Genomic DNA, 15091 nt, shown 5'->3' with positions numbered 1-15091 from the left:
ACATCACAGAAGGGGCGCCTGGGTGGCTCGGTCAGTTAAGCGTCCGACTTCAGCTCAGGTCATGATCTCGCGGTTCGTGAGTTCGAGCCCCGCGTCGGGCTCTGTGCTGACAGCTCGGAGCCTGGAGCCTGTTTCCGATTCTGTGTCTCCCTCTCTCTCCAACCCTCCCCCGTTCATGCTCTGTCTCTCTCTGTCTCAAAAATAAACGTTTAAAAACACACACACACACATCACAGAAGAATGTGGTTTAGTTCTTTTTTCTCTCCGTGCCTCTGAGCAGTCCTGCGGCACGTGGCTGCACCGCTGTGGGGGCGGGGCGCTCCAGTGCTCCCTGAGCACCCAGTGGGGAGAGGCGGGATTTGCCAGGGTGAGCCAAGTCTGATGTGTTTCGTTCCCAGGATCGCTCAAGGCCCACAGAAAGCACTAGTAAATATGTGCTAGACTAATGACTGGTTTATATGGAAGTGTCTGCCTATAGTGGGAGCTGAGTCTGGCTCTATTAGCTTATTAGCTAGAAGGCTTCTTGAAGCCAGGTTACCATCATACCACGTTTGCCAGCCCAGCACACAGTAGGCCCTCAGCAATAGATTTTGACTGAATAAAGAATAGCTTTGTAGCTTCCCAGCAAGCAGTTCAGGACTTTGGACATTTTAAACCTTTGAGAACTATGTAATTCATCCAAGTAGTATGATTATAGTCTAGGAAGGGAGATGAAACCTGGGTCATTAGCCATGAATAGATAAGAGATCAGTCCTAGATCGGTCATCTGTGTCTGCCACAGTTATAAAATATATACTAGAAACAGCTCTGTGCATCTCCCTGACGCTGGCTCCTGTTCTAATTCGAAACGGGGATGTTAAGACAGTCTTGAGATCTGGATGGATGTTATCAGCTCAGCTGCCGGATTTGCCATCTGTGTACAAAGACCAGTTGGGCACTCTTTAGGCAGTAAGACTGTAAGCCAGGACAGCTCACCCACAGCCAGCCCTCGCCTCTACCCTGTGCTCTGCCAGACGTGGAGACCAGACTTGGTATCTTCAGTTCAGAGGCCCCAGAGACAGCCACTTTGGGGCATTATTTAATATGGGATATAATTATATTATTTATTGCGGTGGAATGGTTTAAGCCAGTTAAGAGTATACAAAAGAAAAGAAGACTGGCTTGGGAAAATGATGACACTTTTCTTTAATTAATATTTGTCCATATTCTTTACAATTCTTTTTTTTTTTTAAGCTTTCCATTTTTTCTTTTTCTTTTTTTTTCTTGTTTTTTTTTTTAGTTTATTTATTTATTTTGAGGGAGAGAAAGAGAGAGAGAGAATCCCAAGCAGGCTTTGTGCTGTTAGCACAGAGCCTGATGTGGGGCTTGAACTCCCAAACTGAGAGCATGGCCTGAGCCGAAACCAAGAGTTGGACATTTAACCCACTGAGCCATCCAGATGCCCCTTTTCTTTTTAAATTTTCATTTAAATCCGTATCGGTATTGGTTTCAGTATTACTATTGGTTTCAGGAGTAGAATTCAGTGATTCATCACTCACAACACCCAGTGCTCACCACAAGTGCCCTCCTTGATGTCCATCACCCATCTAGCCCATCCCCCAGCCACCTCCCTCGGTTTGTTCTCGAGCACCCTTGGTTTATTCCCCATTGTTAGGAGTCTCTTATGGTTTGTTTCCATTAGGGACTCTTTTGCAAGTCTGGCGCGGTGATGAGGGTGGCTCAGGGTAGGCAGCCCAGACAGACTAAGTGCTTAGTAAGTGTCAGTTGATCGCTTCTCGGCCTTTTGGCTAAGATCAAGTGTAGTAAGTGTCAGTTGAATTAAACTAAATATTTGTAGAATCTCCTGCTAAGGAATGCTACACCTTCACAAGTTGTCATTGAAACCCGCCTGTCCCACCCACCACATGGGACAGAAGTCAAGAGTTCCCTGTAAATTGCCAGCTCAAGGAGACAGGGCAAACATTCGTCTGTTCTTGCACTCTTGGGTCTGCTTGTTGGAACGATGACCACCCACCCAGCAGTCAGGCTCACTGAAAACCTGGTCTGTGCTAGTCCACACTCTAGCCTCTGGCGTCCATAAGGGAGGACGCAGGTCACATGTCGTTCCTGTTGCCCATCATCCTTCTGTCCACGTCTTGTCACTTGAGAAAGCCCATTGAAATCCAAGTGAGAGGGTCATTGGTAGAAAATCTGAGTTCTTCAAGTAAGTTGTGAGCGTTACAACTTGAACTGTAGGATGTACCATAAGGCCTTTGTCAGATGGCGTTCACACTCTGGTCTTAGCATTGCACTGAAGGAAATAGAACATCCGCATGTGATGCGGGAATATGATGGTGGCTTCTCTTAGAAACTTAGCACCAGGGTAAGTTTCTGCCCTGATCTCCCAAAACGCAAGGAGAACAGCCTGCTCTTTCTCTAGAGTATTTCGAGTTTTAATATTCAGTGAGACTTCTCGAAATTATCTGTGTCCTTTACCTCCCCCTGGCAAGCCCAGACTGCTCTTTTCTTAGCACAGGCAGGGCTCGCGGTGCCCCCAGTGGCCCCCGCAGGAAGCAGTGTGCTGAGCAGTCTGCACAAAGGCGCTCGGGGTCGTCCCAGGGAACTGACACCTCGTTGATTTGCAAGGCACTCCAAAAAATGGAAGGGAATTAACGTCAACCACTAAGATTCTTTTCTTTCAGGGGGAACAGGAAAAATGAGTTCACTGGAATCAGGGACTCTTTCCTTGATCCTCCGTCAGTGTCCGTCACACCCCACAGGGAGGCAGGGAATCGCAGCTTGGTGGCACTTAGCAGGGTCATGATTTAATGATACGAGAGTGCCCGTATTCCTCCAGATTCCTCAGACTTTCATAATCAGGGCCAAGGAGAGGAGTATGGGAAATGCTTGTGTGTGTACGTCCCCATACTGAGTAATAAATTATTTGCCTTTTCAAAATCTTCTGTGTTCTTTTGTTTCTACTGATTCTGGTTTCTTTTTTTTTTTTCTGGAAAGCTATTTATCATAATATCTGTGATCTTTTTTCTTGTTTCAAATGAAAACCGTTGGAATTGACTCGTGATTAGCTGCAGTTTCTGGCTTTATAATTTGTTTTACTCTAGGCAGCCCTTTAGTTAAGTTTAATACAGAACAGGATGACAGTCTTCTAAGTTCTTTTTTGTCAGAATCTGACCCTCTGGAGCAAGAGAGGGAGAGGATTATGGGATTTAGCCCAGAAGGCTTAGAGCCAGGAGATGCCCACATCCTAAGCCCATTCATTATAAGGGTAAACCCATCAAAACAGTAAATTAGAAGTTTCCCAACCATTGTCAAAAACAGACAGGAGAAGTTTCATGAAACGGTTTGAAGGCAAATGTCAAGCAGCCTCCTGTGTTTTTCCCAAAGTCTCAGCCCTTCCTGACGCAGCTGGGTGATTCTGGGAACATGATGTTGTTTTCTTGTTGTCTTTGAGGAAATCTTAGTGGTGGAGTTAATTCAGACTCTGAATCTTCTAGCTCCAACACCCCAAGAAAGGCCGTGTTTGCCGGGAGCATGCAGTTGCTGGCCGGAGTTAAGCTGTGCACAGGAAGGACCTTAACCAACCACCCGCACTATGAAGACAACAGCCTGAGAGAGCGGACCAAAGCGGTGAGGGCTCATGGCTTCTGGTGGGCCAACAGTGGCTTGCTGTCGTGTGTATGTTGTCAGGGGCAGTCGGACCTGAAGGCCACAGGCCTTTGTCTCCTGAGTCTGCCCTGCCCCCCACATCCATTAAAGGCAACATATATATTCCTCTGGATTAAAATAACAAGAGAAACGGCTTGAGATGTACAGAAAAGAGCATTTAAGAACAAAACCCTCAGAGCTTTTGAATTAGGGAAAGAAAAGGAGTAGAGACACGCTAGTAACTTATTTTATGGACCATTGTATGTGTGTGTGTGTGTGTGTGTGTATTAGTTGGTAATATAGCTACATAGTTCAAATTTCAAAATAAAGGAGAACTTAGTGAAAAGTCTACATCTCACCCTCTCCCAGCTACTGTCTCCCCTCACAGGAGACAAATGCTTCGTTGTGTATCTTTCCACAGGCATTTTGTGCATATACAAATGTACACACACTGTATTCACATTCTTTCCCCCTCTTTTACAAAAGAACATACTAAATCTTGGTTTCTTTGGCATTTCATATACTTCGCAGCTCGTTCCATATCAGTTATTTTTTTTAACTAGTCACTTCCTTTTTTTTTAATTTTATATTTTAGAGAGTGAGCGTGAGTGGGAGAGAGGGGCAGAGGGAGAGACAGAATCTTAAGTGCAGAACCCAGCACAGAGCTTGATCTCACGACCACGAGATCATAACCTGAGCCGAAATTGAGAGTTGGATGCTCAACTGACTGAGCCACCAGGCGCCCCCCCCCCATATCTGTTATTGACAGCATTGTATTTTTGAATCATATTTTATTTAACCATTTAGGTTGTTTCCCTGTCTTTTGTAATGATGTAAACAATGTTCCAAATGGTAAACTTGTATGTGTATCACTGTGCACAAATACAAGTGTTTGTCTGTACATCAGATTCTTAGAGATGAACTTGTGGGACAGAAAGTACGGGCATTTGTAATTGAGCTAGACAGATAGTCCTAAATTGCCCTCTGTACAGATTATACCACATACATTCCAGTCAGCAGTGCAGAGAGGTACCCCTTTCCCCCAGTCCTCTCCAGCAGTGGGCTCAAACTTTTTAATGTTTTATGTCAGTCACTTCATAATCTTAGCGGCTGAAAAGTTGCTGAAAAGTCTTGTTTTGGCAGGAGATTTAACTAGCCTAAAAGCAAATGATTTTTTACTAAGTCCCCTGTTTTTTATGAGAATCATCTGAACCTAGATTCCTACTAAAATGGGGATTTTTCAGTTGGTGCAAGTACCTGAGATCGCCCCAGGTTAGCTGGAGGAAGCAGGGAGGGCACCGGCTCCACAGAACTGGAGTCCAGGCGGGAGGTGGCTGGTGCGGCTCAGACTTGGCAGAAGGTGCAGAAGGGACACGTCAGGCACACGGGGGCTCCTCCTCGCACCACCCTGTCCAATATCCAGCCCTTGTCTAGGGACTGAGTTTTGTGCTCTAACCAAACACATCCTTAAGGTCCTGGTGCCCTTCTTCAGTCATGACCTTCAAATCCTGGGAATGGCTTTGGTGTGAGGCCGCTGCTAAACTACAGCGAGGATGGCCTCTGGCTTCAAGTCACAGAAGGAGACCACCTCCTGGCATTACAACTATCAGTACAGGCACACTGGCCCTCAGGGCCCAGTCTCTTTGGTCAGAAAGGCATCATGAGACATCAGTGTGCAGGGAAGGAGTTGGCACCCCTGTCCATCCCCCCGCCCACGTGCACACACATGCACACACACACACACTCTGCAGTCACTTAAGGTATGTGACGCTGGTGATGAACAGGGAGGAGGCGCCTCCCACTGAACTGCCACTGGTGCTGCAGGTTGTTCGTGCTCCAGGAAGCGTGAGAGCGAAGCACGGGGTCTCCTGGTCAAGCCAGGGGCAGCCTAGCACCGAGGACCCTATGGCGGTGCTTTTCTCCATTGTCAGAAGCTGAGGATCCTTACAAGTAGAGGTGCCCGCAAGCTGTACCATCATGCCTGATGGACCTTTTCTTGCAAAGAACCCCTTTTTAAACGTAGAGATTGTGTCTTCTTTACTCCACTGTTTATTTACCTCAGGGAAGCATCCTTAGAACGGGCATCTACGGATACATAGCTCCCAACAATACATTCTAAATCCGTATCTATTTGGTGTCTAAAGCCCAATGTATTCAGCATGACTCACTCTCTTCTTCCCCAAAGCTGAGTGATTGTGACTTGCATTCTTTTGGAAATTTCCCCCACACACCCCAGGACTGCAGATGAGTGAGTGGCCTGCACGGGAAGGGGTCGGGGAGCTGGGTGTCGGATCTTAGCCATAACCCCTGTGGGACGTTACCTTATTAGATACTCGTCCACTAACTTCCTGGCAGTTGAGTGGTATTTTTCGCTATTCCACTTTCATCTCGTTTTGCAGGTTTATCAGATCTACGCAAAGAGGTCTCCAGAGGACGTGCACGCCCTCCTGAGGTCCTTCGGCGCTGACTATGTCATCCTGGAAGACAGCATCTGCTACGAGCGAAGACACCAGCGGGGCTGCCGGCTGCGGGACCTGCTGGACATCGCCAATGGGCACGTAAGCACGCCCCCTCGCCCCGTGCGGGGCTCCTGGAGTGTTGGGGGGGGGGTCCAGTCTCACTCTCTGTACGTTAGAGAATGATGTTGGGAATCAGTTCACCATCTTCACAGCATCCCACAGAATTCCTGGCTCTGGCACATCAGTGACAGCCGTGCGGGCCGGGCAAGGGGACAGATAGGGGGGTTCAGACCCCAACTTCACATTAAATAGAACAACTCTGTCTTTAGCTGATTTGTATCATGAGGCTATGTATAAAACTCATTTTTAAAGGTTTTGCCGTTAAAAGCAGAACCTCAGCCTCTTAACACCACTGCCCCAGAGCATTGTTTTGGCTGGCACGTGAGTATGACCGTGACAGCAGGGCCCCCATCTCCCCTTCCAGGCACCACTCCCGCCAGCGTCCCCTTTGCCCACTGGCACCATGCCACCAAGATGGCTTTCTGCAGCCAAGTCTTCCAGAGCAGAAGAACAAGCTATTGCTCCCTCCAGCCTTCTGAGAAAAATGTTCTCGGACCTATGCCAGGCCTCAGATTAGCACAAGCAGAAGCTTTTCACCCTGTAGAGGTGCTGTAATTATTTGGTATAAAAGCTGATAGATATTTAAGAAACAAGTGGGGGGAGAAAAACTTGACTGTGCAGATTTTGAGATTCAGGACACTTAAGTCTCCTCTCAGCAAATCTCAAGTCTGTGGTATTATTGACTGTTCTCCCCATGCTGTACAGTCGGGCCTCAGAACTCATTCACCTTGTAACTGCAGGTTTGTTCCTTTAAGGAACATGGATTTTTTTTTTTTTTTAAACGTTTATTTATTTTTGAGACAGAGAGAGACAGAGCATGAACGGGGGAGGGTCAGAGAGAGAGGGAGACACAGAATCTGAAACAGGCTCCAGGCTCTAAGCTGTCAGCACAGAGCCCAACGCGGGGCTCGAACTCATGACCCATGAGATCATGACCTGAGCCAAAGTCGGACGCTTAACCGACTGAGCCACCCAGGCGCCCCGGAACATGGATGTTTTAATTAACTTGATGGTGGTGATCATTTGACCATGTCCATGTGTATCAGATCATCATAAATATATACAGTTTTGTCTGTCAGCTATGCCTCGGTAAAGCTTGGTGGGGGGTGGCGGGGACAAACATGAGCTTCAGTTTTTGCTGGAGGAAAGTAACTGTCCCTAACCATCTTGAATTCACAGGAGGTAAAGACCAAAGACGCGCATTTAAATCTTGATTTGTGTGTAACTTTTTCTAACGAGGCCACCTACTGAGTTGGAGGATTTCCCCTGGTCATAGTCATTCTTCTCAGTATTTTATTCTTGTGAGAGCCACAGCGTGTTACATTCCTAAGAACAAGGGGACCCAAGTTCTGCTTCTGGCTTGTGCCATTAGAGGGGATGATCGAGTGGCAGAACTCCCCTCTCCAGCTGTGGTTTACACCTCTGCAGGGGAAAGAGGTGGGCCAGATCGTCTTTAAGCAGCCACTGACATTGAAATTGGACGATTTACGCTCACCTAACGTACCAGTCTCAGAGGAGCCCGTCACCTGTTCCTTCTTCTCTTGTAAATGTAATTATTTTTTTCCCAAATTGTATTCGGTTTTGTTTTGGCTTTAGATGATGGATGGCCCAGGAGAGAACGATCCTGATTTGAAACTCGCAGGCCACCCTCGCTTCTGCGAAGAGATAAAGAGAAACCTGCCGCCCTACACGGCATACTTCACCAGAGTGTTCCAGAACAAAACGTTCCATGTTTACAAGCTCTCTAGAAACAAGTAGCCGAGCTCTTCGGTCAATCTCTATTTTTGATACGTGAAACTCCATCCTAATGAAACTCAACAGGTAACATTTCATCTGTCGTTAGGTAGCCTGTACCACAAAGCTGTGATATAAGTAAGTTGTAGGGATGTTTACACAAGCGTTACCGTCCTGGGAAGTATCTCACACAAGCTTCAGTCTTTTTTATCTTGTTTCATTAATGTTCTGTAGCCTAAACATTCTCCACTTTCTAAGAGTGGTCTGGAAGTTTTGCTGGTGGGGGAGAACAGGAAGTGTTCCACGGGAGCCTGGACAGACACCCCTCTTGTTGGAAATCAAGAGGCTCTTCAGGATTTGACTGAGCTGATTGACTTCAGACAGCTATGGTTGAATTGAATCAAGGGGATGCATAACGCAATTCTTTAATGTTGTTTCCCTAGCAAAGAACACCTGGTGGTTTTTTAAAAGCCCTTGATCGCCCTGTTTCACCTAAAAACTTTTATAATGTTTTCCGACTGTCATGCTTTTAATATTTTTTTTTTAATCACGTTAGGTCTTTGTATATATACCTAAAACCTTGTGTTGTGCCGTGTCTGAAATGTAATGTTTCGCACTTCAGCGTATGCATCCTGTCTGTGTGTGTCTGTCTGTGTCTGTATGCGCATGTGGGTGCATGTTTTAATGCCGGATACAGAAAAGTGTGGCAAATTCCTTATTGTAAGTCCTTAAAGGAGCAAAAATGTTATGTAGCCAAGCAGAATTTGTTACTGTTTAGTGTTATTTTAAAACCTATTGATACTACTTAACCTATCCTGCAAGTAAGAAAATTTTTCTTCATTTCTTACTCATTTAAATTTACTGGGTTTGCAAAATTTTGTAAACTTTTTGTTTTTAGCCTTTGTATTTTTTACAGCCTAGAACCTTGCAAAGTCTGAATATTTTTAAAAGGTTATATCTTAACTAATTCACTAATACAATATTTTTGGCAGAGAGCATTTTCATACCAAATTTGATTTGTGGTCTCCAATCTTGCTGTGAGGGCCCAGGTAGTGTGATTCTTTTTCTTACTCAAAGGTAACCAAGTGCCTCTAAGTCATGCTTATTTGTAAACAACAAAGAGATTATGTATACCTGTTCAAAAATTTTTTGATAATTGTTTTATAATTAATTTCTAATGATGGGGACATGTAAAAGTTGCTGATAAAAGCATATTGCGTGTTTAATTAAATCAAGATGGCTAATGAAATTAACGTTCTCCCCTGTACTTGCCAGTTGGAAATGATTTAAAGGTTTCTCCTTGCAGTTGTATTGAAGTAAATTACCCTCGGCATCAAGATAGATCTATCGCATGTTTAAATGATGTTCTATTCAGTTACTATTATTAAACAGTATTCAAAAAGAAATTTTACACTGTCATGTTGGACTCAAGGATACTCAGCTTTTTTAATCAAAACTTATTTAAATTAAAAAAATGACACTGGCTGGGTTACTAAATTATGCAGCTGAAACTCCTGAATTATGTCTTTCCTGTATCCCTTAATAAGGTTGGAGACCACTGCAGTTTAGGATAATACAATAATAAAACACTTTAATCAGTACTAAAACTTTAATTAAGCCAGTAATGATGCATGCCCGGTGTGGCTGACAGCATGGGTCAGTACATCCTTCAGCGAGTGCCTTACTCTTAATTGAAACGAAGCACATGTAAGGTACATGTTAGACTATGTAGTTTTGTTTTTAAAGTCCTCTGTTACCTTCCAGATATGTTTCAGTTTTATTTTAAATGTTTCTATATGCGTTCATCTAAGCATTTGGGTATGTGCAGTTTCAGTATAAGAAACATGTACTTCAATTTTTATGCTTCTCCTCACCGCCGTGATGGCACACAGTAATCTTTTTCTCACAGTCTACGTGCCATTTTTGCCAAAACATAGCGTTCAGTCTTCTGTGAAAAAAACAAAGTGCCAAAAAAAAAAAAAAAAAGGTCTTGCAAGACAGAATCCATACATATGCTCTTTCCAAGACACTGTGACCTTGTAGAGTTGACATTTTTATGTCCTGATGACCAAATTTGCCAACAAATCATGTTAAATCTTCTTAGTGCTCATCAGTTGTCTCTTTTATGACCTTCTCGTTGGAGTCCACGGGAGGAAAGAGGAAAAGTGACTGACTCCTGGCTCTCCACCAGGCCAAAGTACGTCACCTGGGGCCGTCCTCGCTCCCCGCCATGCAGATCTCAGTGGCTCTGTTAATATTTGGTAATAGCCTCATACTGTGGCTGGTTTTCATGGGTAGAATAACCACTTGATCTTGCTTCGGAGTTAGCATTCGAAAGAACGTCTACGTACAATAAGTGCTCTTAATCATCCTCTACTTAACGTGACTCACCGGACTCCCCGACAGACTCCATCCCTCCTGTAAGCTGACTGCCCAGGCTGCTGCCCAGTGTCCGCCCACGGCATGTGCTCCGTCCCGTGAGCTCTGTGCCCGTACGCAGCTTCTCTGCAAGTTCTACTTCCTACTGTGAGTACACAGTTCAACACAAACCTAGGAGATACGGGTGTGGAAAAGAAAGGGTTATTTCTGTGCAATTTAACTTGAATGCTTTGGTAAGATTTGATAAAGGTTGAGTTGCTAGTCAAAATTGCTTTTAAATACATTAGGCGTGGTTGAAAAAATTATAAAATATTGGGAAAACGTAAAATTCAGGGACATTTCTAAGCTTAGATTGCTTTATCGATTTAGGTACTTATTCCACCTTTAAAAATATCTAGACTGATCAGAAGGTGTTAAGATGTACCCAAATCATATTATTGGTGTGATTTATTCAAGAATAGAACTGCAGTCATTGAACCCCTATTGCAAAGGAAAGGCCTTGGCTTCCCAGCAGAAGGTTATTAAATGAGTGGACAGTTACACATTTAAAATGATGATTCCCTGCATAAATCTACTTACTTCGTTAAATGACTGATCCTGATCACAGTGGCTGAGATTCTACTATAGTTGAAAGGTTACAGTCACTTTTATTACAGACTTAAAAAATAGGGATTAATTTCAGATATATTAGCCAGAAGCATAATTAGGTGTTTATCTAGGCCATTTGTTGTCCACTTAAAGATGATTTTCTTGAACTTTGTGAGGTCAACCAGATGTGCGTGTGTGCGTGTGTGTGTGTGTGTGTGTGTGTTTGGGGCAGGTGCCGCCAGATGGCAAAGACATGCGTAATATTTCATCCAGTCTGCATCTTTACTTCATGATTAACTAAAAATGTTTATTCTGATTCCATATGAACTTAGTTTAAGATGTACCAGTTTTAGCTCATCTTTGGCCAAAGCCTCCCTGAGTTAACATAGAAATATTCCATTTTTTAAAATTTCATTCAAACCTTGGGATTGTTAGGAAGATATTAAAATGTTCTCAGATCACGTATGTTGGTTAGTATTCTCCCAAAGGCTTTATATATGACAACCTTTTGGCCTAGAAGAGAGTGCTTATCTGCTGATGGAAAAAAGCTTTTAAGATGAGAGTGGCTTGCTGTGTTGTGGCAATTGATTTTCTGTATTTAACATCCTAAGGGTAAAATCTTACAAAGAGCCTTTATAATTTGTTGTACTGAGTTGTACGGAGATTATATACTAAATAAAGCTCTTTTAAAATACACAAGATGAGTGTTTTTCCTTTCTTCGAAGGTCAGAAACCAAGGAACCAGCTTATTGAAGTGTATTAAGTATATGCTAAATGGAGTCTAGTCACTGGAGGGATGTGGCAAGGTCTCGACTGGACTTGCTAATGTGGAAGGAGTTTATTTTTTCATGGAATTTGGTTTCATAGCTGCTTACTTGTTTTACTTGAACCTCAGGGTTATAGTTTAGATTTCTAAAGAGAAGGCTGCTGTCAGCAGAATTTATCCTCAAAGAGATAAATGCTGTTTTCATTTTTGAATCACGTGTACTTCTTGATTAAATTGTCAATCTTTAGTAATTCGGGAAGATTGGTGGTAGTCCATTTTGGTCAGAGTTTATAGATAACAAATGTGCTTGACTGTTACATTGTCCAGAGCAGATACTGAAATTCCAAACAGAAATAGGCCAGTACACTTCCTAATAGAAGAAACTGTCAGTGGGGCCTCAAATACGCTGAGCTCTTAGAAAGCTCTTAAGCTCTTAAGCTATTGAGTACACCCCGTGGGAATGGCCTCTAGCACCGGAAGCGCTACAAACGGGTATAGATAAGTGAGAGACTCCGGATCCGAGTGAACGGAACAAGTGTGATGTTCTGGCACGTGACACCAGGCACGCAGCAGTCGAAATGCTGTTTCTCGTGCCTCCCTTTCTTTTTTTTTTTTTTTTTAATTTTTTTTTTTTAACGTTTATTTATTTTTGAGACAGAGAGAGACAGAGCATGAACGGGGGAGGGTCACAGAGAGAGGGAGACACAGAATCCGAAACAGGCTCCAGGCTCCGAGCTGTCAGCACAGAACCCGATGCGGGGCTCGAACCCACGGACTGTGAGATCATGACCTGAGCTGAAGTTGGATGCTTAACCGACTGAGCCACCCAGGCGCCCCTCGTGCCTCCCTTTCAAGAGCGGTATCTGAAACTCATCTCAAACCTTTTCATCTGATTTAATACTTAGCCATTTGCTTTATAGGATTGTCTTTCAAAGTGCAGATAGTAAACTACAGTGTAATGTGGAATCAGCTTAGTGGGTTGCAACCAGCATCAGAAGATTGAGAAAGAAAAGCAAGGGAGAGGAGAAGGGGAAGGCACAGTCCCTGTGGGAAGTGTAAGGATTGCTTTGTGAAGTAGTTTGGTTTTTGAATTTTCTTAATGTTTATATATTTTTGAGAAAGAGACAAAGTGCAAGCGGGGGAGGAGCAGAGAGAGAGGGAGACACAGACTACAAAGCAGGCTCCAGGCTCTGAGCTGTCAGCACAGAGCCCAATCTGGGGCTTGAACCCATGAACCGCGAGGTCATGACCCGAGCTGAAGTCGGACGCTTAACCGACTGAGCCACCCAGGAGCCCCAGTAGTTGTTTGTTATACGTGAAAGCATTATTGTACTGAGGTGCCATATAAAATGTATTTCTTACTGATTGAAAGCCACACCCTTACAGCACAGAGTAATCTGAGAGGATTGCATCTTGAATTTGGCTCTGTCCTTGTCCCCCCAACTCTAGTAAAACCCTTTGAACAGTGATGATATTGAAGAATTATTATATATTTTTAGGTGTGAAATGGACATTGTTATTTTCTTAAAGTCCTTATCTTTTAGAATATATACAGCCATACCTTGGAGATACTCTGGGTTGGGGTCCAGACCACCACAATAAAGTGAACATTGCAATAAAGCAAGTCAAATAAATTTTTTGGTTTCCTACTGCATATAAATGTTAAGTTTACATCATACTGTAGTCTACTAAATGTGCAACAGTATTATGTCTAAGAAAGCAGTGCGATCTGAACTTTCATCAAGTCCTAATCATTGATCACAGATCATCATAAAAAATACAATGAAAAGTTTTAAATATTGCAAGAATTATCAACGTGACACAGAGACACAAAGTGAGCTAATGCTGTTGGAAAAATGGTGCCAATAGAATTGCCCAAAGCAGGGTTGCTACAAACCTTCAATTTGTTAAAAAAAAAAAAAGTATCTGCAAAGTACAATAAAGCAAGCTCAATAAAACGAGGTGGGCCTATACTCAAATATTCACAGATTGAAAAGACTAATAAACACCGGATAAATCTGATTAAGAAAGATAAAAAATATATGATTTAAGAATGTGAAAGGATGGGGCGCCTGGGTGGCACAGTCGGCTAAGCGTCCAACTTCAGCCAGGTCATGATCTCGCGGTCCATGAGTTCAAGCCCCGCGTCGGGCTCTGGGCTGATGGCTGGGAGCCTGGAGCCTGTTTCCGATTCTGTGTCCCCCTCTCTCTCTGCCCCTCCCCCGTTCATGCTCTGTCTCTTTCTGTCCCAAAAATAAATAAACGTTGGAAAAAAAATAATAATTTAAAAAAAAAAAATAAGGGGCGCCTGGGTGGCGCAGTCGGCTAAGCGTCCAACTTCAGCCAGGTCATGATCTCGCGGTCCATGAGTTCCAGCCCCGCGTCGGGCTCTGGGCTGATGGCTCAGAGCCTGGAGCCTGTTTCTGATTCTGTGTCTCCCTCTCTCTGCCCCTCCCCCGGTCATGCTCCGTCTCTCTCTGTCCCAAAAAAGTAAATAAACGTTAAAAAAAAAAAAAAAAAGAATGTGAAAGGAGGGGCACCTGGGTGGCTCAGTTAAGTGACTCTTGGGTTCCAGCTCAGGTCATGATCTCAAGGTTCATACGGTCCATGAGATCGAACCCCACATCAGGCCCTGTGCTGACAGCACAGAGCCTGCTTGAGATTCTCTCCCTCCCTCTCTCTCTGCCCCTCCCCAGCTCTTGCTCTCTCAAAAGTAAATACACATTAAAAAAAAAAAAAATGTGTAAGAAGATACAATCCCAGAATCAGAATTGTAAAAGAATTATATGAAATAATGTCTGCAATTCCGTGGCAAAAAATGAATCGGTAGCAGAATTACCTGAATTACGGTGGTGGCAGGAGGCCAGGAGCTCCTGGAGGCCACTCTTCTTCATTCAGTTTACACATGGCTGGTTTCCTCTGAGGCCTTTCACTTGAGTAAATCACACCCCCCAGGATAATCCCCACTTTTATTAACTCAAAATCAACGGACTTGTGACCTGAATTACATCATCAGCAAACTCCCTTCATTTTTGCCATACAGTGTAACATAATCATGAGAATGACATCCATCATATTCACAGGACCCACTCCTCTTCAGGGGGAGGAGATTATATAGAGCATGTTACCGGGGGGGGGGGGGGGATATTGGGGGCCATCTTAGGATGCTACCTACCAGAAAGTTAAAAAGAAAACTAGGGTCTAGCCAAAACTGAGCATTTGATAGCACCTAACCCAGGACTACAAACTTCCAGAGAAGGGAGGCACACAGGAGAGTGCCAATCTCACCCTGGCTTTCTTCCTTGGAGTCTTTCAAGCCATGGCACAAGGAAATGGAGCTCAAGCAGAGAGTGGCAAATGGATTGGAGTTCACAGCTAAGATGGCTGGGATTTGGTGGGA

At 44.0% G+C, this 15091-nt stretch overlaps 1 protein-coding gene and 1 pseudogene across 6 annotated transcripts in view; both read left to right on the top strand.

Annotated features, from left to right (window-relative positions):
• The window catches only part of DPY19L3 (dpy-19 like C-mannosyltransferase 3), a 78097-nt gene extending 66473 nt beyond the window's left edge, over positions 1 to 11624 (top strand). For all 6 annotated transcript variants that reach the window (XM_040446263.1, XM_040446261.1, XM_040446262.1 and 3 more), the window contains 3 exons: positions 3495 to 3627; positions 6045 to 6203; positions 7821 to 11624. In XM_040446263.1, coding sequence (XP_040302197.1) covers positions 3495 to 3627; positions 6045 to 6203; positions 7821 to 7982 — 454 coding nt within the window. In that variant the 3' untranslated portion in view covers positions 7983 to 11624. The remainder of the gene's footprint in view (positions 1 to 3494; positions 3628 to 6044; positions 6204 to 7820) is intronic.
• Positions 1768 to 1845, top strand: LOC121011649 (uncharacterized; annotated as a pseudogene).
• Positions 11625 to 15091: the final 3467 nt, after the last annotated feature.

Source organism: Herpailurus yagouaroundi, unplaced genomic scaffold (assembly GCF_014898765.1).
Source record: "Herpailurus yagouaroundi ecotype Mexico unplaced genomic scaffold, PumYag 194, whole genome shotgun sequence".
Lineage (NCBI taxonomy): Eukaryota > Metazoa > Chordata > Mammalia > Carnivora > Felidae > Herpailurus > Herpailurus yagouaroundi.
The sequence above is the reverse complement of the archived record's forward strand: the minus strand, read 5'-3'. Positions and strand labels throughout refer to the sequence as shown.